At 45.0% G+C, this 25,411-nt stretch overlaps 1 protein-coding gene across 2 annotated transcripts in view; it reads right to left on the bottom strand.

Annotated features, from left to right (window-relative positions):
* The window catches only part of LOC116943137 (protein jagged-1b-like), a 126,669-nt gene that overhangs the window by 41,800 nt on the left and 59,458 nt on the right, over positions 1-25,411 (bottom strand). For both annotated transcript variants that reach the window (XM_032955716.1, XM_032955717.1), the window contains exons 6-12: positions 17,236-17,366; positions 15,373-15,492; positions 14,280-14,378; positions 5,315-5,428; positions 4,085-4,198; positions 1,476-1,522; positions 157-330 (exon numbers count right to left, since the gene is read on the bottom strand). In XM_032955716.1, coding sequence (XP_032811607.1) covers positions 157-330; positions 1,476-1,522; positions 4,085-4,198; positions 5,315-5,428; positions 14,280-14,378; positions 15,373-15,492; positions 17,236-17,366 — 799 coding nt within the window. The remainder of the gene's footprint in view (positions 1-156; positions 331-1,475; positions 1,523-4,084; positions 4,199-5,314; positions 5,429-14,279; positions 14,379-15,372; positions 15,493-17,235; positions 17,367-25,411) is intronic.

The following is a 25,411-nucleotide window of genomic DNA, read 5'->3' as shown; positions in this document are numbered from 1 at the left end:
AGGGTTCGTCATCAATGACAGAGCCTGGCGGATGAAAATCCACGGCATCGTTGGGATTCCATATACGTGCCCACCGGTCTCAATCAAAAGCGACGCAGCCTCAGAAGCGCGGACGGGGATCACGCACCTCGCTTCGAAAACAAAAGAAACACTTACCTCACAGCTGTCGCCGGCAAAGCCGTCCATGCAAACGCAGTAGTAGGAATCGATGGCGTCTCTGCACTGGCCGCCGTTGAGGCACGGGTGCGAAGCACACTCGTTCACCTCCGTCTCACAACGTCTGCCCGTGTAGCCCGGCTTGCACTCGCAGCTGTAATCGTTCACCAGGTCCTGCGAGAGTGGAACGGCGTCGTATGTCGATGCGTGAAATATCACCGTTTGCGGTGTTGTCTACTTTGCATTTACTTCGTTGCAGCAGTGTTTTGTGATTGTTCCCCATCACAAATGGAAACATTTCATGGCAAAGTGTTACAGTATTTAAAAAGAAAAATGAATTCTGCGTATCTCCGTGAATGCACTTTCTCAACAAGAGAAATCAATACAACACATTTTTGTTCTTAAACTGTGGCACAAGCCAACGCAACTCTAGACAACATCATGGGACCTCCTTTGCCAGTACCAAAATATAAGAATAGGTTTTTCCACTTTTTTCTGGCAACAAAACAGGTGTTAAGTTTTTAAAACAACAAATTGAAACCTCTTTACAAAGAATCATGTCTGCATTAACCACAAACTTGTGGTCACAATGCAATAAAAAAACATACTCTGATAATATATGATGCTTTGTCCTTGAAACTGATTGGTCCATACCAGAGACAGCTTTCTTTTGAGCCTCGTCTCAAACGGTGTTAGACCAGAGGCATCCTCTGGTCTAAGACCAATCAGTTTCAAGGACAATGCATCATACTATCAGAGTATGTTTTTTGTTCGCATTCTGACCACAAGTATTATGGTTAATGCAGACATGATTCCTTGTAAAAAGGTTTCAGTTTGGTGTTTTAACAACTTAACACCTGTTTTGTTGCCAGAAAAAAGGGTAAAAACCTATTCTTATAACTCTAGACAACTTAAATATTAAAATGTTTTCATGTTATTTTTTTTATATATATACAATGAGTGTCTGGGGTGGCACGTACTCATTAATAAGGAAACTAAGTTCACGGGGAATTTACATGCTGTGAGCATTAAGCTGCAATAGAAGTCTTTACTCTTAACCATTACCAGCGCCCGTAATAACAAGCGCATGTACAATTACTTGGGTCAAGCTGCAGAGGCAATAATCCACAGCAGTAAGGAGGCAGTATGAGGCTTTTGGTATTATATGCTCCCCCAACATGTATATGACTTACACATAAAGTCTCATATCCTAAGCCATTGGCGCCCAGAAGACGATTAATTGTAAGTGAATGCACATGACGATGAGACAATGCAATGAAATGTCTTCAGAGGAAGTGTGTTTGTGGGTCGGCATTTACCTTGCATGTTCCTCCATTTAAGCACTTCCCCTCACAGTCATTGACATCTGGTGAAATTAAAGAGAACAGATAGAAGATCGTTACTACGATTCCTAAAAATCTGTCTCTAGACAGGCAATAGAGGGCACACGTGCATTAGGTGTGTTGCACATTTGCAATGCACTAAAGATTGGAGACCTCTACATATCGATGTATCTGTGATTTGTTGAATGTGCATGTGCATTGCTTAACCAATCAATTACCAGTCATGAATTACTTGAGAACACATCATTCTTAAATTATGAATATTCTCCAAACGTTCATTATGGATGTGGGGTGACCACAGTACAATAAAACATCTATTGGGCAGCATGAAAAAATAAATCAATCGACTACATCAAGTCTCAAACCGGGTTCACCATCGTTCAATATCCCCCCCCCCTCTTTGTCAAGGCATGTGTTTGTGGCTTGGAGACGTTGCGATGAGGTTATGGCCACAGGAAAGAGAGGTAGAGTCAAATTTGTTGGTGGGAGGGGCTGTTAAATAACAAACACTTTCAAGGTCATCGCGTCATTTGGGACAGAATCCAGAGGCGAGTGTTTGTAGAGTGCAGGCCTCTAATGAGGCCTGGCTCGAACGGCCCGGTGTCGCCATGGCGTTGTTTACGGAGCACTCCAAAGGAAAGCCACCTCTCGCTGGCGGAGCAACCGCATTAACAACACAACATGCCGGTGCGCGCCGGAGCGTGGGCATTCATTGGTGGGACACTTGGTGTGCAGTGTTCCGACACAGGGAACACACCCAGGCTAATTCTGCAATCCAGCCAGGTGGCTTCTTGACACAGTGACCAAATGATGAATTGGAAAGTTGCATGCTTTAAATCCCCCAAAGGATCAAGTTTCTCTGTCATAATTCCGGGGCTGATAAAAATGAGTACACTACTGCTTTGTGTGGGAGGGTGACAGTGCAGGCTGATTCTGCCATGGAACTTTTGATTGTTTTCCTGGGAATTGGTCGATTTCTTTCAGAGTATTTTGTATGTGGGAGGAAATTGGAGTATCCGAAGCGTGTAAAGGAAAATAATCCCCACAGTTAGGTCAAGGACCTACTTTCTGTTCTGCCTTGCACAGTCAACCTTGTAGGCATGCTGCGAGGCATATATCAAAAATGTTGAATTACATGCGTGTGCCACCGCACCTGACAGACAAGAAACCCAGGAATACAATCAGTTTGGCCCGGACATATCGAGACTGGAGCGAACTTTTGATGGGCTTATAGCATCTAAAATAAGATAACGGCTCTGTTTAAAAAGCAAATTTAAAAAACCCAACTGGGCAGATATATCTAACAGGAGGATGAACGAGCATTCCTACAACGTATTTTTGCAGGTGGGCCACCACAGTGAGGGCTTAGTGGGTCACGAGCTGGGTTTAAGCGTTCGAGAACCATTTTGCGACGAAAAAAAGAGGCGAGTGGTGCGCAAACGAGAGGGCTGTTGAGCCCTGCGCGTGCGCGCCTCAAGTGCGCGCGGAAAAAGTGCAAACTCATGAAGAAGACGTGGTGATGATGGGTTTTTTTCCTCCCCCCTTGCGGTCAACCGCAGCACCACTGCACTCGAGAGCCACCACCAAAATTAGTCACGTCGTCAGGTGACACAAAGGAATTTTTACATCTTAATTAGGGAAATATAAGCTAAATATCACTGCTGTCCAGTTATCTTTGAAACATAAATGTGGTAAAGAATTCAAGCCCCACCCCACCGCCTCGTGGGCCGTGTCGGTTAACTGCACTTGCCCCAACAGTCTGTTAAGGCTATACGGAGGATATTTGTCTCTGTGTAGGCGTGGGAGGGCAGCACCAATTCTGATAGATCACTCGCCACTGATGTTAGCCGTGCGTCGGGAATCAAACTTGGGTCACCGGGTCCATAGCGCGCGCTAGCCACTGTACCACCCCTTTGATATATAACAATAATGGTGATGAAAATTCCCACTCATACATTTCAAGGTATTTCATATTTGGAAATGGTTGGTGGTTATTTTACAACGCGTTTGAAGTTACACGACATGAAATTTATTTTGCCCTTTTAACTCCCGCGACAGAAACAAGCGGCCAGTCAGCAAAGTGCCGTTGTCCAAACCTGTTCATGATTAACCCCCATCCCCCTATTGTGGTGCATTGCAATGACTGCTCGAAAGAATGGGCTTTGCTGCATCTTAGAATCCTGCTGCTCACTCCTATACATGGTACCCTTTGCACCATGAATTGCAGCTGTAGATTTCGAGCAGCCATAGAATACCTCACGTGGCCATAGGATAATCAATGCATGAAATCATACACAAATAAAACATAAAATATGCATTTTTATCGAGTGATTGTTACATGCCTTGTTTATAGATGGATTGTTACATGCCTTGTTTATAGGTAAATAGGCAATAAATGTGGAAAATTTTGTCAATGTTGATTCAATTGCTCAAACCACGTGCCAAACGTTGGCCTGAGGTTGCACATTATACTGGGTAATTGGGCGAAAGAATAGCATTGATTTCAGCGTCTATCGAAATACACGTCTGTGTTTTTGTTTGACACCGATGATGCACGTGGGCGTGTAGGACAGAGGTGAACTTACCAATGTCACAATTCTGTCCAGTCCACCCGGGCAGGCAACCGCAGTAGTAGCCTCCGAAAAGGTTCTTGCAGGAGCGCGCGTGAACGCAAGGGTTGTCATCGCACTCGTCCGTATCTGTAAAAAGGCCGACGCGCAGCCACCGCCAACGTCACCTTCAAGCATGTAAGGCACTGACTGGAAAGGAAGAATTCCTTCACACCTCCCTGAGATACGTAGGCGGGACGAGCTTCGGTCGGCAGGATTATGAACTAATTTATAAACTTATTTTTTTTTTACCAGGTAAGGCCCACTGAGCTACGTAGCTCTTTTTCAGAAGCGGCCTGGCCACAAATGATAGCTCAACAAAGTGGCTATCGTGTGAACATTTATAGCAGCCAGATACTCTAAACGCACATTGATTTTAAATGTGGAGGGGTTCACGCGACCATGGGGTGAACATCCAAACTCCAAATATAGAGACGTCAGGGTCGGGATCGAACCCACAACCTCCTGTATACCAGGCGAGGTAGTTAACATCTTGCCACTGTGGAATTAACTTTGCTGCAGCAAACATGTTGCGGGCTCCCCCCCCCCCCTCATCCGGGCACATGACGCAATTGTAACTTTTGCATTGTTCAAGCTTCAAGCTGGCTGGCAGAGGGTCGTACTCGCAGCCGCAAAGTTGCGAGTCGAAAATATCTGCAAAGGGGTCGGGTCAGCCCATAATCACCCACAGTGGGTCGACAAAACAGGTAACTTCTTTGGTTAATCAGCAGCGGCTGTTTTATGGAGTGACTGGTCTCCACCATATGAATGTGGAATTTATCCCGCAGGCTCGGAACCAGTGGTGATAAGCACCACCCCAATTTGTCTAGTTTCTTGTCCTTCCCCTGCACCTCCGATTAGCAAGGTTGACTACATATGGTGCGAAAGAAGGTCAACATACATACAATGACATTGTTACCAATGAGACACTTGGAGCTTTGAGTATTATATTCTAGATGGCTCCATGAGCCTTGGGCATTGGCACCGAACCTGAAGAATACAAACAGCGCCTTGGTCAGCCTCCTTGAACCAAATTTATTGACGCTGAGCCTTCAGAATCCTAAAAGTGCCGACGATGTGAGTTCGGGCAGGTGTAGAACTCGTGCACTGGATGTCACCTGCCCACTAGACAGGTGTGCCCTGTCCACTGTGGAGGACGATGTGAGTTCAGACTGGTGTAGAACTCGTGCACTGGATGTCACCTACCCACTAGACAGGTGTGTCCTGTCCACTGTGGAGGGCAAGTGCAGCGGAACCCGTTCACCAGGTTGAGACAGGTCCCTCCGTTACCACAAGGGCTCGACGCGCACTCGTCAATGTCTGTGGGTGAGAGAGAAAGGACAGCTGTTCACGGCCATTCAAAGCACTGCATCCTCGATTGCGATGATGAAATCGGTAGTATGACAAGGTTAAGGTGCGGTTCTAGGTGCCACGGTGGCGAGATGTTAATTGCTTCACCTGGTATGCAGGGGGTTCATGGGTTGGATCCCAACCCTGATGCCTGCTGTGTATTTAGAGTCTACATTTTGTTCTCCCTGTGGTCATGTGGATGTTGCTCCGGGTCCTCCAGTTTTTCCTTCTCTGTTCATTAACATGCATTTAGAGTATTTGGCGACTATCAACTTCCATTTGATAAGCCACTTCGTTGAGCTATAGTTTGTGGCCCAGGTCACTTCTGAAACAGAGCTATCTAGCTCAGTGGGTCTTAGCTGATAAAATAAAAAAAAAATGTTTATAGTTTTAGTTTACATGCCCCCCTCTCTATGTAGCCAGACTCTCACCATTGCGCCCCCCTTGCCTGTGCCGCTGGCCACTGAACCCCCCCACAGTCGCCCCCCTTGCCTCTGGCCCCATCACAAACACCCCACGGCATTATCGCCCTGGCACGGTGCACAACCAACCGGCATTTTAGAAAAATGTGGCACGATCGCTAAGGTAATGGCCCGGGGAATTGGAAACAAATTGACGCTAATGCTTGCATAACCTTGAGGATTAGATCGGTGTAATGACTTTAATAAGATTTCTCCCCTCATTATATTTTTCATTTAATTCATTTTTTTTCGTCTTTAATATTACGTGGGTTTCATGGCTGGATTAATGGAAATAACAGACGTGTTTTTTTTTTGCAGTAGGTTTTCAAAGTTAATAATGATTTAATCTCAATGCCCAAGCCAAATTATTTTTATTAACAGTTTGAATGTTGTCTTATCACCTGTGTATGTACTCTAATGGATGCTTTCATCTCTCTTTCACAAATAATATAATTCGAGCACACATCTGTTATCAGCAACCTTTTCAGCGATTTTCCATCCATATTTGCCATCAATGACCATCTTCTTTGGTTCTTTCGGTAAAGTCACGTAGAATGAGAATAAAATAATAAATTGATAAAATAAAATAACACAATAATATTCTCACGACGTTTCGGCCACAACACAAGCAGCCTTCATCAGGTGAAGGGACGAGACTGTCTGGTAGGACAGCGCTGGAGTGAAAGAGCCACGTTCAGATCACGGCCTTTAAGCCTCAATTTTAGCACCACGTGATAGATAGTTGAGGCTTAAAGGCCGTGATCTGAACGTGGCTCTTTCACTCCAGCGCTGTCCTACCAGACAGTCTCGTCCCTTCACCTGATGAAGGCCGCTTGTGTTGTGGCCGAAACGTCGTGAGAATATTATTGTGTTATTTTATTTTATCAATTTATTATTTTATTCTCATTCTACGTGACTTTACCGAAAGAACCAAAGAAGATGAATCATTGCAGTCACGAAAGCTTTAAATCGAAAAATCAATGACCATGTTTATGAACCATATGTTTGAGGAGGTAGTATGCACCGTTTAAATAAGGTTAATAAACCGTATAACACAAGACTGGTCAATGTGTCTTGAGCATCTGTAAACTGATCTGCGTAATGTAATAGGTATCTAAAATAAAAATTTGAAAACGATACACTATTTCATTCCCTTGCCTTCAAAGGAACACGTTTAAAATGCACGTTTCATGACAATAATGTAAGTGCGAGCATATTGACAGCTAGGTTAAGACAAAATACGTGTTCGTCACAATTCAAATCAGGCCTGTGTTGAATACAATTTGTTTTCTCGATTTTTTTCTTAGAATCCGCGCGTGACACACACCGGGCCATATTGAAAACAGCGAGCGCCCTCGCTGCGAGGCGTTGTGGGAATTCAACAAACTCCATTATCTGCCAAAAGGTTTGGGTTTAAAAAAAAAATTCTCACCCATGTGAGAAACCCACAGTATTGTTACGATGACATTAAGAAACAAAAGGAAGTTTTCACAAAAGCACTTCAAAATAATTGAAACGTAAAAAAAATATTTAAAGAGATGTCTTTCAGCAACTTTTTCTTCTCAAGGTGTGTCAATGCAGGACATGTCATTTGGGACTTGAAAGGAAAAGAACATAATAATCTGCTTGTCGTATCACTCAAAGTCATTAACAGAACATATTTCAATTTGCATGAGGAATTTGGTAACAACATCCTAAAAAAAAATTATAGACATAAATTATCGTACAAGACGCCGGAAGACGTGCCACATGTCATTTACATCCGGTTTGGCGAAGTTCGCAGAGCAAAGGTTCTCATGTGGCCTGTATTGCCCAGCTTGTTTCTTGGTAAAACATTTTAATAAATAACTAAACAAACAAATAAAATAATTCACGAGTTACATTTTGTTCTACTTCTTCCTTTCAAGCAATCTTTACCGTAGGAAAACTACAAAGCTGATGATGGACTTTAACCTCCATTACTGAGCATTGGTTTAAATGTTTTTATCGCTTTACTGCCACGCTGTAGCAAAGGCATGCCTGGGGCAACTTAGTGCAAGTATTTGCTGTAAGTGTGCCCGTAACCCAATAAACCTTTTTTGTCAACATTGGTTCAGCACCTGATCCCCTCATGCCCTTGTGGCACAGATAAACACACTTGCACACGTGTAAATTGCGGGAGGGCCTCCAAAGTGAGTGGAATACACCTGTGAGCTACCCCTCTATAGTGTATGCGTCGTTGTTGGGAATTATGGGTAAGGGCAATATAAGCAGAACTCCATTCTCCATCTCCAAACGGGAATACAAATATGTTTTAGTCAATCTGCCGACTGACTTTCCACCCCAATATTGTCCAGATTAATGTGTTTAAGCGAACAAGCTTTGGACTGGTTTCAAACTTCTGGGTCCTCATCGCTGCTGCCAATGAGATCTAGGTTATCAAATGTGTGTAGCACGATGAGCGAACATTTACAAAAAAAATATTTTACCATATAAGGTCCACTGACCTATATAGCTCTTTTCCAGAAGCAACTTGGCCACAAATAATAGCACAACGAAGTGGCTTATCGTGTGGAAATGTATGGCAGCCAAATACTCTAAACGCATTTTGATTCTAAATCAACATGCAAAAACTGGAGGACCTGGAGAAAAATCCACACGGCCACGGGGAGAGAGACATGCATATTCCAAATATGCAATATGCGTCAGGGTCGGGATCGAACTCACCACCTCCTGAATACCAGGCGAAGGAGTTAACATCTCACCACCGCGGTGCCCCTTCTGCCATCGCGCCACCTCAGCATGTTTTGCCAGGCATGCGCTTCTCTAAGGTTAGGTAGAAGTGCAGCTCTGCAATGTCTTACTCACGCAACTGCAGGCAGAAGGGCCTCCTATTGAGCCAGACATCTTGAAAGAGGTGGAAGTACCCACACTTCACCGCACCACACGCGACCTGCATACCCATTTACACTGCTCCCTCAGGTTGACTGGGCCTCAAAATGAATATCTGCGAGCAGGAAAGGGAATGGTTTGGGCCATCATGAACATTGATGGTAAGAAACTATACAATTTCTGGCTTTCAATGCATTGAATACGGGGGATCCTTTCTGAAACAAAAAGATACTGTTCTGTAAAACGCAAATCATTCTTCTGCAACCCCCCCCCCCCTCGCAGCCACCAAACAAAATTCTACCATGCATTGAAGGTTACCACTAAAAGGGCTACACTGCCATGTTAAAAGAACTGAACTCTTCTAACACTACAGTGGGCGAAAGATACGTTTGGAGATTAACACTGCCCACGCCACGTATTGTTGTGCTTTCTTTCGTGCTTAAGGGACTGAGAAGCGAAGAACAGCCCTTCGTGCGCACGCGCTTTTGTCCATGAGGGTGATTTGTATCGCCATGCTAAACACTCGACTGACATAAACTCATCGAATTATACTACTGGACAGGAACACAACAGGTACGTGAATTTGCGCGCATACTTATAGAACAACGAAGCTCGCACGCATGGTGTATTGGTGAGCACACCAGACTTGCGATCCAGAGGTCGCTCGTTCGGTGTTCTGCCGCGGCAGTTGAAGCGACGCATTAGTTTGGCACATGCTGTGGTTAACCACTCGGCAGGTCGTGTGCTGTGGAGCGGAGTTGTAGGTACGCCCCATCTATTGCAAGACGTCTGGCTATTGTTGAAGAAAGCAGCCAATGGCCCTCTACAGGGACTCAACGGAGCTCCCCTGAGTGGGAGGACCTTCCACAAAGCAGTGGTGTGAATAGGCAATTGCAGGGCTGCACCATAACCCATTTTTACTTTTTACGAAAAGAACCTGATATCATGTCAATTGTAACCAATCAGAGTTGTAATTATTCGCCCCATCACCACTGAATTATTTGTCGCTCTTCAGAGTTGTGATTTGTTTGAATCAAAATACATTATGGTGAATGTAGCGGCTGTCTAGTGGTTGGATGGGTCACATGAACACATCATGTAGAATAACACACATGCCCATATCATGAAATGTATCGGTATGTCTCGGGGTGGTATGTAAACATTAAGCCCTATCCCTCCCCCACGTACTGAACCCCACAAAGATTTGATTAATTGTCACGATTCTGAATATCAATTCAATGTTTTTTTTACACAAGATGAGTCATTGTTTTTAAATGTCTCATCTTGTTCGTCCTATTAGCCTCCACATACCATTAGCTTCATTGACTTGTCAGTTGCATCAACAATAAATATGAGATAAATACACACGTCACTTAAGGCACACACAGAGAGCTTAAGAATCACATTAATCTATCAATCGACGAAATCTTGCACCATCTGGACATGCGGCAGTGGGCTCAAGTGCTTTTGACAACTGGTTGAAAGTTTGGTTTAGGTTCCTCATTCACCATTAGCTCTGTCTGAACAGGCAGTAAAATGAATGAAACCAATTAAAATTGGCCCCAGTGATGAAATAAACATTGCGTGTGTGGCCTGACCACATCATCCAGCGTCGCTCCACCGTGGGAGAGTGTCCAAACAGCCTGCAGTTGCAAAGCTTATCCTACCGCTTGCCGACAAACTCTCGGCGTGCTCTAGCCCGTTCACGTATCGCAATGTTCGTTGTGTTTTTTTAATTTTCTTCCCAAACTCAAAATTGGTCACGTTGCGAGATTGGCTCAAACGCACGCTTGTTCGTATGTGCGTGCGCGGTTTCACAATTGTCATTAAACGTGAGCCAAACAGATAATCGGGTGCCGTGTCTGGTCAAAACACGTGCCTAGAATTTTCATCGCGTGGGATTAGTCCATTAGAGGCAATCAGGGCACTGCGTGTGCGTGCGCCAGTGCAATCCTCGGGCCATTCCTGTTAGCCACGTTGGTCAGTGGAGTTTGGGAATAAAAATTTGGGAAAAGGGGAAGGCAGGACAGGTTCAGATGTGGCTCGCCACTGATGTTAGCCCTGGCCAGGAATCAAACTCCGCTGTGTGTGTTCAGAATGCAGTCCACTAACCGCTGTACCAGTGCTCCCCTTGGCAATGCAGAATCAAAGACTAAACAAAGCTAGAGTCGAGGGATGTGGGTGGCCAAGCGAAATCGGAGGATATTCAGTGAGCTTGCAACAATTCGCCACACATGTGACTCAAGAAACAACTTTCTTTTTTAACATTCTGTTAAATGTAGTGCCTCTAATGGCTGCAGGGTTTCACGTAGCCCATTGCATACAACTTATACAAATGGAAGATGATGGATTCCTAAACAGGCAATTCGATGCATGTATCTTGAGCGTGATAATCCACACCAATCCACAGCGAAGGGATGGAAAAGGAGATGGAGCGATGTAATCAGCTCGAGTGCCAGTGCTGGGTAGATTATTACATCGCAGGAACAATGGTGGCAGCTTAGGTAGTCCTTCATCTAGCAATGGATTGACCATGGTTGATGATGATAATGACCTACACATCCTTGTTTTGAGTTACTGACATATATTATTTACACCTGTGCATACCTGCTTGTCCCGTCGTGCCAACGCACGTACACGCGTGCCCAATGGCTATCAAGTGTGGCTTCCCAGAATTCCAGTATCAGAGGTGTCTTCGCCTGTCTCCGTAAACAGATGACATTCCTCCCCCACCCCACCAAGCCCCAGAGCCGGGCACTCCTGTGCGGGGATGTTCGGCACCCCTTCCTTTCTTTCAACGGACCTAACCCCGAGTTCTTCAACACGCCCAACACTGTCGCTAAATCACCTGGCGTCCAATCACGATTTTTCAGCCTCCCCTTCCAAGACTACATCTACCCCCACCTTGTCCTGCTCCTCCGCATATGCACAAGATTTTCATTCCACACGCTAAAGAAGAAGAAAAGCCAGCATCTGTAGCTCCTCGCTGTATAAATACGTGGGGGTTTACACGACAAGGCGACACAAGGCGGAGGGCATCACAGCTTGTTTGACAGCATTGTTAGTGTTACGTGGCAGTTTGTGAGAGCCGTAAACCATGGCTCCAAGTAGCATTACCTGCACATCTGAGCCTTATGATCAATGCAGATAACAAACAGGAATGGCTCTGTGTTGCGTTACCCCTAATTCACAGCAGACACACGACACCACTTTTGAGTCCATAAAATTTAAAACCAAATCCATCAGTGAAGCAGGATTTCATACGGCGGAGCATGGACGTGTTTTTTTTAGCTCCCCACGTAGAAAAATGGTTTGGATTATAAAGTTACGCAAATGGCACCGACGAGTGCGTCTGTGTTCTCTTCTCGTATCTCATGTCACAAACATTTTCAAGCAGTCGGGAAAAACAGCTCGTGTGGCATGCAAATGACTCAGTGGGGACACTACATCCGCAGAGAATTAGTGAGTAACATTGTGTCACCAAATCTGCTCTTAACGTTTGCACAATATCATAATTCTGACCTAGATTTCAGAAATGCACAATTAAAGCATTAGAGCAATGCAGCGACACAAAGCCTAAGCTACGAAAGCGTATGTCGCTTAAAATAAACTGTGCGGCTCTATTGGAGGAAGTGTGAAACCAATCGGATGAGAGCATCTAATCAGTCACTCCAGAGATGAAAGCAAAAAGGGATCTGTTCGAGTGCATTTGATTGATGGAAAAAAAATCCCATGAAAAATGTGCTCACAAAACGGTGATGACATCATTTAATAGGGCATTATGACTTACAATTAAGACGTTGTATAACTTTTACAGTGGCGCGGCCCATCGCGCACTGTTATCCGAATTCGATCCTTGCCCATGGCGAGTGAGTGGTGACTGAATGGGTTCGGCCCCCCACCGCCGTCCCACATGCCAACCCATTAGCCTCGCGAAATACGGTCAAATAATCCCGACACCCAACTGGGATGTGGGGAGGTGTTCATCTTGCAGTATATTGACAAAGGGCTGTTAAAATAACCTTTTTAATGTGCTGCTATGTTTGTGCATATACTGTCATTGGTTATTTCCTGCTTGTTTTACAAGTATACCTATAACAATGAGCAGTTGTGTTGTGATGCAGTATTTCAATCATGCTGACAAATACTTTTTTTCAAAGTATATCTATACTGCTGTATGAAGGCTGCCCCACCCTGCTCCCCCAACATCATGTCGGTCATGGGGGAGTTTTGACCATACTTCACTACACTTCTCAGTGTGCATTGGTAAAGGGTGGTGGCCAGAACCGATTCAGATATCACTCGCCATTTACGTTGGGGAATCAAACTTAGCACAGCACGTTAACCACTGCACCTCCACTCCACCTTTGACAGAAGCAACAAAAATAAAAAAAATAATATATTAACATAGTATAACTTTACATGCTATGCTGTGAAGCCGCTGACGCGAGTTCGCCTATCAATAACACAGTTAACATCAGTGGCAAGTAATAGCAGAATCAGTCCTGGGCCCCCATCCCTCTCACCAACCCACATAGACTGGCACGGCAAAATATGGTAAAAAAAACCTCGTGATTGATATGGTGGAGTGATAATAATGGAAGGAAATTGTTTTGAGTCATTTTTTTGCTTTAAAACTGTGCTCCGAGAATGTAGCTCAACAGTAATGCGCGGTGGCATCTCAACTATCACACGTTTATTACAAAAATTGGTACATTTGGTATTTATACCATTCAGTGGGGGAGGAGGGGCAATGTTGCTTTGTCGTAATCCCAATTCATCAATTTCCAGGTAATTTAGAAAATGTGGACTATGACGGTGGCACAAAATGTGGCATGCCCTGTCCGACTGACGTCACGGAATCTTTAACGTCAACTGTGAAGCAGACGGCGCGTGGTATTTTACGGTTGTTAAATCCCGCAGCGTTAAACCAGAGCTGCCCACCAGGGTCAACCCACGTACCACTGCAAAGAGCGGCAACCTCGCTAAGGGCTGGGCGGTCATTGCGGCCCCGGATCGAGGCCGAGTGATGCTTTTACGCAAAGTCTGATCATCCTCGCAGCAGTAGCTATTGGCTAACCATCGAACAAAGACGATCACTGCATCACGTCCTTTCAGATGCGCTTCTGCGATTGTCTGGAACGGTCTTCCTTCCGATATTAGGAAGCTACTGGAGCTATGAACTTTTATTAAACTCATTTCTTTAGAACTGTTTTTAGTGTTCAGTTTGTTGTCCTTGCCCCGCACCTCCGATTAGCACAGTTGTCTACATACGGTGCGAAAAAAGTTAAACATACATAGATTCACACAGAGACCTATAGACTCACACAGAGACCCATAGACTGACTCAGAGACCATAGACTCATACTGAGACCCATAGTTTGTCGTCCTTCCCCCACACCTGCGATTACCACGGTTGGCTACGTACGGTGCGCGAAAGAGGTTCAACATACATACAATATACATACGTGCATGCACTCTGTGCCTACCTTCAGTGCAGTTGGCTCCGGTCCATCCTGGGGCACAGAGGCACTTGTAGCCCGACGGTGACCCCACACTGGAGCCGCCGTTGGCGCACGTGTTGTTAACTGGAAAGAACAGACGAGGAGGATGTCACGGCTCGGCGAACAAACACAACGCCGGTGGGCATCCCGCTCGAAGCAAATTTTAATTCACGCATAAATTCCCGGATACGATTTCAAGGCACCTGGAAATTAATGAGGCCTCTCCAGCGCAAGCAGCAGTGCTCAAAACATATTTATTATCCATAGACGGGGCACAACTGTACGTGTGATGTGCTGCACATAGTGTGTAAGCAACAGGTCTGACGATACTCCAAAGGAGCAGGAACTGTATCGCATCCCTGTTGCAAGATTATCACGCCATTTCACAACCCCTCTGTCAATTCACTGCTGGATGAAGTTCGTCACCATTACATGTTGGTGTAAGTGAGCATACTTTCACGAGGTTGGTGACGGTAGGTATTCCAGGACTGGTTCAGACATTATATATCACAGGTATCAATCCCACCATTACTTTGCCTTATAGTAAATTTCAGAAATGAATGATGATAACTGGTCGGTTGGTGACAATGTAGGGCCTTTATCTGTATGTATGTACGTTGAACTTCTTTTGCACCGTACGTAGCCAACCGTGCTAATCGGAGGTGGGAGAGTGGTCACAGAAAGGTGGAGGTGATGGCCGGTGTTCCGCAATGACAAATTTCACATTGACAGTTGCTGGTCACGTGGCCAACAATAAAACAAAAAAACAGCCGCCACCGTGCACCAGTCACACGACCACTGACTGGCTGACCGGATTGGCCCGAGATTGCACAGTGGGGGGTTGGGTGTGGGGGGATCCGAACTGAAGCACAATTCGCCAGCGTGCCAACAGGTGCGCATTGATAAAAACCCACCACGCGCACGCGGCTATCAAAACGGTCAGCCGCGGTCCGCTCCGGGTGCCAGGGTTGTTTTTTGAGGGGCGACACGGGGGGAGCGCTGCCAGGCTGGCGTGAGCACACGCCGCACGCCGCGAGAGCGCGCAGAGTTCCGCCCGACGGTTTCCACCAAAACTCACCGATCTCGCAGTTCACGCCGTGGTAGCCCTTCTGGCAGTCGCACTTGTAGCTGTCCGGCTGCGCGTTGGAGCAGCTGCCGCCATTGCGGCACGGCTGGTGGTTGCCACAGTAGTTGAGGTCTGGGAGGCAGGGAGATTTGCGCACGATGAGACCAGTTGTCCACGCTTAATTACCCGCGGGTGTGCAATGAAATGAAAATGCACTGCCAGTGATTGCAAAGAGCAGCGATGCTAACGGATTTGGGAGACCGGTTTGTAATGAATTCTAAGTCACGGTTTGTTGAGCAAGTATCATTATCAGCAATCCTAGCCACTGCTTTTTGTGTGTAGGTCACTGTTCATCAAATGAGTACCTGGTGCGGTGTATAAATATTGCCACTAGGGAGACAAAGGTGGCCGGGTGTGGTGCTGGCATTAATAGGTGCTCACTAACAGCACTTTCCCCAAAAGTCTGTTAAGGCTATTGAAGGGATCTGTGTGTGTGTATATATAGACACACACACAGACTGTGTTAGACACAGAAATTAAGTGAACAGCGAGAAAGACGAGGAAGCTGTATTTGTGGAAAGTTTAGCCAGCTTTTGAAATATGCAGCAGACATTAAGGTTATTCATTTATTCACAATGGCACGAGCAGAAGCAAGAAATTCAATCCCAAACATCTACATTCGTCGCACACAAGTAATCCCGCACTTTGGGAGCCATGGTTGGTGAATCATGCAGAATTCATGGAGTGCATGAAAGTCCCAACTACGGCAGCTATTAGAAGGCAACAAAGCAAGTAGGTCAGTTGCTTACATATCTGTACAGAGTGCTGAGTGTTTTATCCAACCGTGAGTGTACGTATTTTCTGCAGGTTCTTCCATTTCCTCTCCCTAATACAACAGCCACAAGGAATAGTAGAGACCTTCCTGGATAATTATCGAATGGCTCCTGATCGGCGTTGCAGCGGTTGGCACCCTGTGCACTGAATCATAACCACCTTAACAAAGGATATGTTCTATCTCGAGAGATGTTACAAAAGAGATGTTCTATCTCGAGAGATGTTACAAAAGAGATGTTCTATCTCGAGAGATGTTACAAAAGAGATGTTCTATCTCGAGAGATGTTACAAAAGAGATGTTCTATCTCGAGCCATGTTACAAAAGAGATGTTCTATCTCGAGAGATGTTACAAAAGAGATGTTCTATCTCGAGCCATGTTACAAAAGAGATGTTCTCGAGTGTTTTTTCTGGATGCAATATTCGAATAAAACAAGATAGGAAACCAGCAACCCTGCTTCGATTCCCAGCCATGGTTAACATCTCTGGTGACTGATATACAGAACTGGTCCTTCCCTCCTCGCCAATCCACAGTGACCGGGCGTGGTGAAGTATGGTGACACAACTCCCCGTGACAAAAGGGCTGTAAATTATTATTATTTTGCATGTTCCAACAGCTGTGCTCACTTCCGATAACGTGACGGCAATGCTCATGACATCGATTGATATACAATTTTGACGGTCATTAATATACGAAGCGGATCCCCTCCTCTCACCAACAATCAGCACTGACCAGTGTTGTGAAGTATGGTAAAAAAAAGAGCCCCCATAACTGGCACGGTGGGGGCCTTCACCCTTTGGTGGCTTGAGAATGGCTGTATTTTTTTTTTTTACAAGAGCCTGGTAAAAGATACCAACCGTAATAAGGGAGGGGGGGGGGTTACGGAAATTCTGCAGATCGAAGTCCGAACTCAGTGCTCCTAGGTTCTGGGAGACGGCTGGAATAAAATTTCAACCCGTAAAATTTCAACGCACCTTTGTGAATTGTTCGTTCAGCAAAATTGATGAACACGAAGGGGAGGGGGGGGGGGCGTGCTACTAACCTTTGTCGCAGAGCAGGCCACCCCAGTTGGTGTCGCATCGACACTCCCAGGGCTTGCTGCAGCCGCCGTGTACACAGCCAGGATATGGGATGCACTGGTCACAGAAATGGCCCTGCCAGCCATACTGGCACCTACAGGCACACACACACACAAAAAGACAAAGACCGCCCGTTTAGCCTTAAAAGATTGTTGGGGCAAGCACTTTAAGCGAGTACCACCAATGAAGGCCGGCACAGCACACGAGGGGGGTGGGTGGCCAATACCATGCCCGGCCACATTTTTCTCCCGTCTGGCGCTGTTTACACATTGCACCAGGCACTAATTTGAGGCTGAGTCGATCTAGGGGAGGTCCAGGACCGGATCAAATAATCATCACTGGTGTTGGCCATGAGTGGGAATTGAACGCACTAACCGCTACACTACCGCTCTCCACATACACGCACACACAAACACTCACAAAAGCACAGATCACACCGCATCTAGTGTCAAACAACCACAGGGAAAATTGAAATTTAAGGACGCTATTTTATGAAAGAATTCATGATTTATGTTTTTGAATTAACAATATAAATGTTAATTACTAATGTATGTTATACAGCATCACCATTCAACTTCAAACCACCGTAGAACTCGTAACGCCGCACAGCTGTTGCACCGAGGAGCGGGAAACCACAAACGGGAATGACGGCAGACAGAACCGGCGTCAGAAATTTCCCAAGCTCTGTGGTCCTATCTTTGGATGATTTGCCAACAAATGATGGTCAATATAGTGACCTCAAGTATCTGCAGATAACACATGAACCAATTATAAACAACATGTTTAAATTGCCAAAACATTGAATCTTACACGGATGATTTGATGCAGCTACCATGAGCCTAATTACCAATTTTAATACTGTTAAGGCTGGCATGGGACACACCCACTTTGGTTTTGCCCTTCCAGTACTTTCGTAACCAACACTGTAGCAGTGATAATTTAAAGCTCTGTTGACCTTGGTGAGTTTCAGGTCAAGTTCAGATCCCAATTCTCAGTGGTATTGAGTAAGGCCTGGCATCACATTCATTTTGTTATCGGAAAGGCACATGTACATACACACGTACAACTACAAACACACACCAAACAAACAGCGTTCCCCACTCCCCTACCCTTTCTCCCCGGTGGCTGTACAATATCATTTTTGCTGTAAAATCGCAATTTTTTGTTTATTTTACTCAATATGTTTTTATTTTATTGCTTTGGCAACTTTATTGATGAACAAAAACAATTGCTGCGAACGCCGCAAGGAGACGCACGTGTAGAGCGTTCTAAGCTTGCCGAATGTTGTTCATTTGTTATAATCGAGACGGGCGATTCTTGTGGACAACAGAGAGGGAAAGCGAATCTCTCGCACGTGTTGGTCCGATGCGTGGTCGCCCACGAACGCGTGCTTGCGCGGACACCAATGCACGCTTACGGATGCGCGCGTGAGCACAGAGAGACTCCGCCGGGTGGAGCGGGGAGGAGAAACGCAAAGCAGTCATTTAGACCATTTCACTCCAGGGGGGCCTTCTGCCACCTTGTGTGCAGTGAACAATAATACTGACAACAGGGACCAAAAAAAGCACAACTTGATTACAAGTTGTGCTTGTTGTGCTTGTAATCAAGGTCCCGCACCTCCGATTAGCAGGGTTGGCTACGTACGGAGCGAAGGAAGTTCAACGTACATACATTGGGGGGTTAATTCAATGACAATGGAGGGGAGTATTTTACACAGCCTTTTAATATTTTAAGGGGCGTACATTCTTTTGTAAATTATATAATCATAAAGAAATCTACAAACGCTTCAACGGCTAATTTGTAAAAAATATTTTCTCTGCTCGACTCTCGATGAACAAAAAACATGGCTTCTCAGCGATGGATCCAGAAGAGAAACTACAACAAAATAGGGGAATTATTTGAAGCAATAATGTTTTAGTTAAGTCTGTTCTCACACCATAAACTTTGTTTCATTACGCTTTCCTTGCAGACACATTGAGAATGTCTTGCGCCCTCGCATATTGCCTTCTTATACATACGGTCATCATATTCAGGCCATCCTTACAAAATAGACTAATGGGCTCTCACACATTTATAAACAAAGTAACAATGGATTGCACCCTTTGGGTTGCACTCTCATGCCTTTGGATTGTACCACTCTTCGATTTCACATTAACATGCTAATCTCTCACAGTAACATAGCCACTTCCGTGCCCTCGTCTAGGAGGCCACTCTCCTTCTATCTTACATTTGCATGCTAATTTCTCACATTAACATCACTAGCCCCGCCCACGTCTTGATGACCCTTGGGCTACACCCATTTCAAACCTTTTAAAACAGTCTGCCTCAGCAGCAGGCCATGCTTTCCCACCTAATGACGGACGCTTGTGCTGCGCCCGAAACGTCGTGATTTATTTTATTTTATACCTATGTGACTTTACCGAAAGAACCAAAGAGAATGGATTCCTGCAGTCACGAAAGCTTCAAATCAAGAATGATTATCTCTTAAACAATATTTGTTAAAACATAAATCAATTACCACTTTACTCGAGCATTTAAATATCAAAACTGTTGGAAATCACGATGGGTGTAGCAATGTAATACTCTTCGCAACATACAAGATTTGGGGTCACAATTTTATTTAATATCTGATCAAATGTGGCAGCCTCGAGTGGATTGAGGAGGGTCACATTGAGCGATTACATAGAACGTACATTAATCTAAAACAGTTGATTCTTACACATGGAATTCGATGCATGCAATGCGAGCTTAACAATCGATATTAATCGGCGCGTTGTTACATCCCCTATGAATTGACCACTTCAACGATAGCTTTCACGGCGCACAATCTAATCGGCCTTCTGCCGCCAATTCAACCTAACCCCCGCATCTCGAAGGGAAAGCACGGCAGGTAATTGCCAATCACGTCGTTACGTAAGGTAAACTTTTAGGTCGTGTGGGATTTCTTTACTCTCGCTAAAACAAAGGCATGCGACAGACAGCAGCCAGAGCAGGTGCTGCCTTGGCACCAGGGTCCCCTAATCGTGTGAGCGCAAGCAACCACAATGCCCAGCCAAAATAATCTGTTTAACCTTAGCCCTCGAATTCCCAGCGCTAAGCCCGACGCTGCGTGGCTGTGGGGTAGAATTCAGCGTGCCCTCCGCGAGCACCGCGATGACGAGAGGAGGCAGCGAGAGGCGGCTGTCAAAGGTCAGCAAATCGCAAGAGCTCAACTAAAAATAATAAAATGGCCCCAACGTCAAGAAATCTGTCTTCACCCCATCAGCTGCGTGCTCTCGTGATAGGTGGTCCGTGCACCAGGGAAGGCGCCCGGGTACGATGGCAGACCAGCGGTGTAAAAAGAGATTTTGCCATTTCAACAGGATCAATTTCCTTCGCACCCTGGCATAGATTAATTTTAAAAAAAAATATTCTGGCATTTCTTTCCCCTCTCACAGGCAACCGGAGTTGTTTTTTCTTCAACGTCTTTAAAATGAAATTTTATTTGAAAAGATATGTAAACCAATAAGTTATATATGTATATAAAATATGTATCTATTTTCTTTAAAACAGTTTGAGTTGGTGCTCATTTCCATTGACAGCATTGAGCTAGTGGTGGAAATTCCAAATTTCTACAGCAGGCACAACTGCTCTTGGACTCTACACAAAGTGGTACTCCTCTATTACACCTCTTATAAATGATTGGCTGAGTCAATAGGCAAAAAATATTTGAACTCGCAATGTTATAACCATGAGCTGAGCTCTCTGCCACAGTGCCTCACAGTTAGGTGTTGTAAAATTAAGCTTAATTATTAATATTTACAATTATAAAGTGTACACCTTCATCGTCGTATAGTTTTACAGCTTCGTTATAGCCGCCTGTACACTTCTAAAACTGCTGTAACGCGTGCCCAACGGAATATAGCCCCGCGCCTTGGAAAACAATGACCTGGGACGTCTTCCAAAGTTAGAAATAGCAGCATAATGGCTAGGCAAAGGTAGGTATGTGGGCAGCGAGCGTGCTCGCGTGAGTGAAGGCAGCAGGTGGGAGACAGCTCTGTCTGGTGACTGCTGCACAGTGTGCGTGCTTTCTGCACCATCCACATCATCGCGGCGGTAATGGCCACACGGTCACACAAGGGATTTCATTATTTGTTGACCGCACTCCCGACTCGTTTTTAGAACACGCCAGTTACGTGGGCCTCGCACGCACGTGACAATTTTATATGAGGGCATCCACGTGACGCGAAATATGCTGGAGGTGGAGACGGAATGAAATGAAGCTCGTTTGCTAATTAAGCCGATGTCAGTGACGAGCGGAGGGAAAGCCTTGGCGCAAGCAGGCAGGCGGCCGGCAGACGGCGGGGACAAAAGTGACATCAGGCTACAAGTGGCGGTGGCAGGGCCCCCATTATTCGCAGCAGCTGCGCATCTGCTGATGAAAGAGGGCACGTGAGCTGCGTCACTACCCCCCCCCCCCAAACACCACCGCTGCCACGCGTTCAGGAGGGCCCATAAAGCCACCGAAAAGCAGCTGTTTTATTTTCGGTGCAGAGACGCATCAGGAAATAGAGTTGCTCTCGACAGACAGCCCTCAGCTCTGACCACCAACTGCAACTCCGTCCAAGCCCGCCCACCGCACATGTGTTTTTTTGTTATTGCGGCCCCAACCGATAGCTTTCTCGACGTGCCTGTTGGCATTTCACCCCGATCGCTGCCGTTATCGTAAATTAATCCGCTGTTGGCCGCGCGGCACAACGAGCGGCATTGCGCGGTGTCAGGTTATGATGGGTGGGGGGGGGCGAATTCCGTTACATGTTTGTCCAACAACTCGGCTTGCAATACAATACACCCAACTTGGTATTGATTCGGTATAAAAATATATATATCAAGCATGGATTAATTAAAATTGCTCAAATACTGTGTCGTAAATAACAGCCAACTGACATGTAAGCTTATACAAGGAATATGCCATTGAGTGTTACTTTGAGGAATATCAAATTTTAAAGGAACACATTATAAGAGGCTCCACTATTAAAACCATCGAGGAATGATAAGCTCAAAGTTTTATCCTCAACCATCTTTTCTGGTGTGACAACGATGGCTATCACACCTAAAAATGCAAGATAAAATGTATAACGTGATTTTATGTACGACGCTTTAGCAGCATTGCAGAGATGATGACAAGGGCAGGAATCGCGCCTAATGGGGAAGTAACTAATCTATAAATTCCCGAATGCCAACGAAAATGGGGTATTAAAAACTTAGTCTGTAGGGTAGAGTGGAAAGGATAAACTGGAGGGGTATAATGAAGAGGTTGACTGGAGCAGTTGGCATCCAACTGTGAGGACAATGTGTGTGTGTGACAAATTAACACAGTTGCATAGCCATTGATGAATACAATGTAATGTTCTCACACTTGCCATGAGAAAAGTGTATTGGCTAAAACAATCGTAAGAAATGCAAATATCCCCTCTTTAGCCTTATACACTGAAAGGGGCAAATCCTGTTAATGAATGGTAATTAAAGCCAACAAGGCACACGAGGGGGGAGCATGGCGAGCACCACCCAGTCTGACCACCTTTGTGTCTCTTCACGTCTAATGCCGACACACTGGGCCCAGCACTCGTCTTATTTTAAGTTGACCTAGGCACTGCCTGGTCCAGGTTCAGATACCAATTGCAAACTGATGCTGTGAGTGAAGGGGTATCAAACCACAGTCATTCCATGGTATTCAAAACAACATTCCACATGTTCATAACTAATATGTACCACAAATGTGCGGACACATGTTGTGTAGCTGTATATATGTACAAAAGTAGGTGGCACAAAAGTCAGGACACGTTAGGTTATTTAATTTATTTCAACGCTGCCTTTAAACTATTTTAATTGTTTATTATTTAAGTTAATATTTTATCCATTATAATCATGAATATCTATTCTTATTCTTCCTGTGGGAGGTCACCTCGAATTCATCAGTTACAAAACTCAACAAAGAGTTTTGAGGGAACTGAGATGAAACACAATCGATGGATGTCGCAAGATTACACTGGCCATCTTACAAAAAAGTCCTAAATTAATTAAAAAATGAATTCATGCATGCATTCGGTTTGAACATTTGTAAAAAAATATTAAATAACCCTATGTGATAAATCAATAAATATAATAATCTTTTGTGTCCTGAGATGGGATAATATTGAGTCAACTCTGAACAGATGCTGAGCACCCTCTCTTCGACCAACCCGCAATGACTGGTACGGTGAAGTATGGTCAAACACCCTGCATAGCTGACATGACATGGGAACGCCTTTATCCAACACTGTATTGGTAAAGGGCTGGTTATAATTAGGTTTCCATCATGTATATATGTATATCATATCTTATAATTAACCTCGTCACCTATTATATACCATGATGGTTCTCTCATAACATACTTATCAGGGTAAAGAGTCAAATGCCCCCCACCCTCCCCACAAAGTAGGCAGGCCAGGCAAGGTTCCCCATTTGTTCAAAAATTGCTTCAGGGCAAGAATTAGCATATGATCAAGCAAAACGATTGTGTATACATAGGGGTTGTAGGAAAATCCTAAATTTTACACTGTGACAATAGAATGGCAAAGGAGACTTTAACATGTATGTTGGACTTCTTTCGCAAGGTAGGTAGCCGACCTTGCTAATAGTCGCAGGGACAACCAAACTAAACACAAAAAGCAGTTCTAAAGAAATGAGTTTTCAATCGAGATTTAAAAGTGCATGGCTGCAGTGGCTTGCTAATATCGGAAGGAAGAGCGATCCAGACGGCCGCAGAAGCGTGTCTGAAAGCATGCGATTATGGTGACCTGTCTTTGTTCGACGGTCAGCCAAAAGCCGCTGCTGCGAGGATGACCGGAATTCGTGTGAAAGTTTCGTTCGGCCTCAACCAGGGGGGGGGGGGGGCAATTAAGCGGACGCCATCGAACCCGCGCAGGGGATTTGAATGAATGGGGGCCTCTCACGGAGTCGGCGGGCGGCGCCGCAGAAAGCTCTGCCGGGGCCGACAGGTGCCCCCCCCCCCCCTCGGGCCCCTCCCACCCCAAGTGCAACAGCTGCTACGCTCCGTAATGATGGAGCTATGCATAATAACTGTGGGAAAAGCCGCATCTTGAGTAAATAGGGCCACTCGCAGAGCATCGTGCCCAGGCTTGCGGTCAACTCTTCAACCAGGGCGGGCGCTAACAACGCGGCGACTAACTCAACCTAAAAACCTGTAAAACGAGCAGGCGCTTTTAAAATTCATCGATTTCATTAAAATTGCATGCCGTGGCAATTTTTGGGGGCGTTGTTAAAATAATGCTTTTCAGCTTTGATGGGCTGCCAAACTATTTGTTTTATTTTATTTTACCAGGTAAGGCCCACAGCTAAACAGCTCTTTTTCAGAAGCGACCTGGCCACAAATTATTGCTCAACTAAGTGGCTTATCACGTAGAAATTTATCGCAGCCAATTACTTTCAATGCATGTTGATTTTAAATGTGGAGGGAAAAACCGGAGGACTTGCAGAAAAATCCACGCGGCCACGGGGAGAACACGCAAACTCCAAATATACAACAGGCATCAGGGTCGGGAATGAGCCCACAATCTACTCTATTCCAGGCGAGGTAGTTAACATCTCGCCACTGTGTCGTGACGCCTGTGAGAGATGGCGATGACTGATTTGTGGAAGGCCTTTATCCAGCAGCGGATAAGTCATAGCTCAAAGTGAACGTATATATTTTTTATGCTGAGCTCGTTCATCTAGGGTTCTAAACGATGCGATAAGTTATCAATTTAAATTGATTCTTACAATCGCAATGCGTGCATCGAATTGTGCGTTAAAGAACTGGTAACTTGTCATACAGCACATACAAGTTGTGTATTCAAGTTACATTTAAGTTAATGGAAGTACCAAAAATGTGAAAACAAGAACAAAAGAGGAACTATACAAAGGTCAAACTGGACAAAGAATTATTCATTTTCGAAGTTAAAATCATGACCCCAAATTGTGACAATTCATTAAATTTCTGGGGAATTATTCACTAGACAACTATTGTTGTGTATGCTAGCAACCACCTTGCAAGCATGACCCGTACATATTTTCACGATATTACGTAAAAATGCAATGCACTCATATAATTTAAAATGT

The sequence above is a fragment of the Petromyzon marinus genome, chromosome 17, assembly GCF_048934315.1.
Source record: "Petromyzon marinus isolate PM22_M1 ecotype Great Lakes invasive population chromosome 17, UKy_Petmar_22M1.pri1.0, whole genome shotgun sequence".
Lineage (NCBI taxonomy): Eukaryota > Metazoa > Chordata > Hyperoartia > Petromyzontiformes > Petromyzontidae > Petromyzon > Petromyzon marinus.
This window is presented reverse-complemented; position numbering and strand designations above follow the sequence as displayed.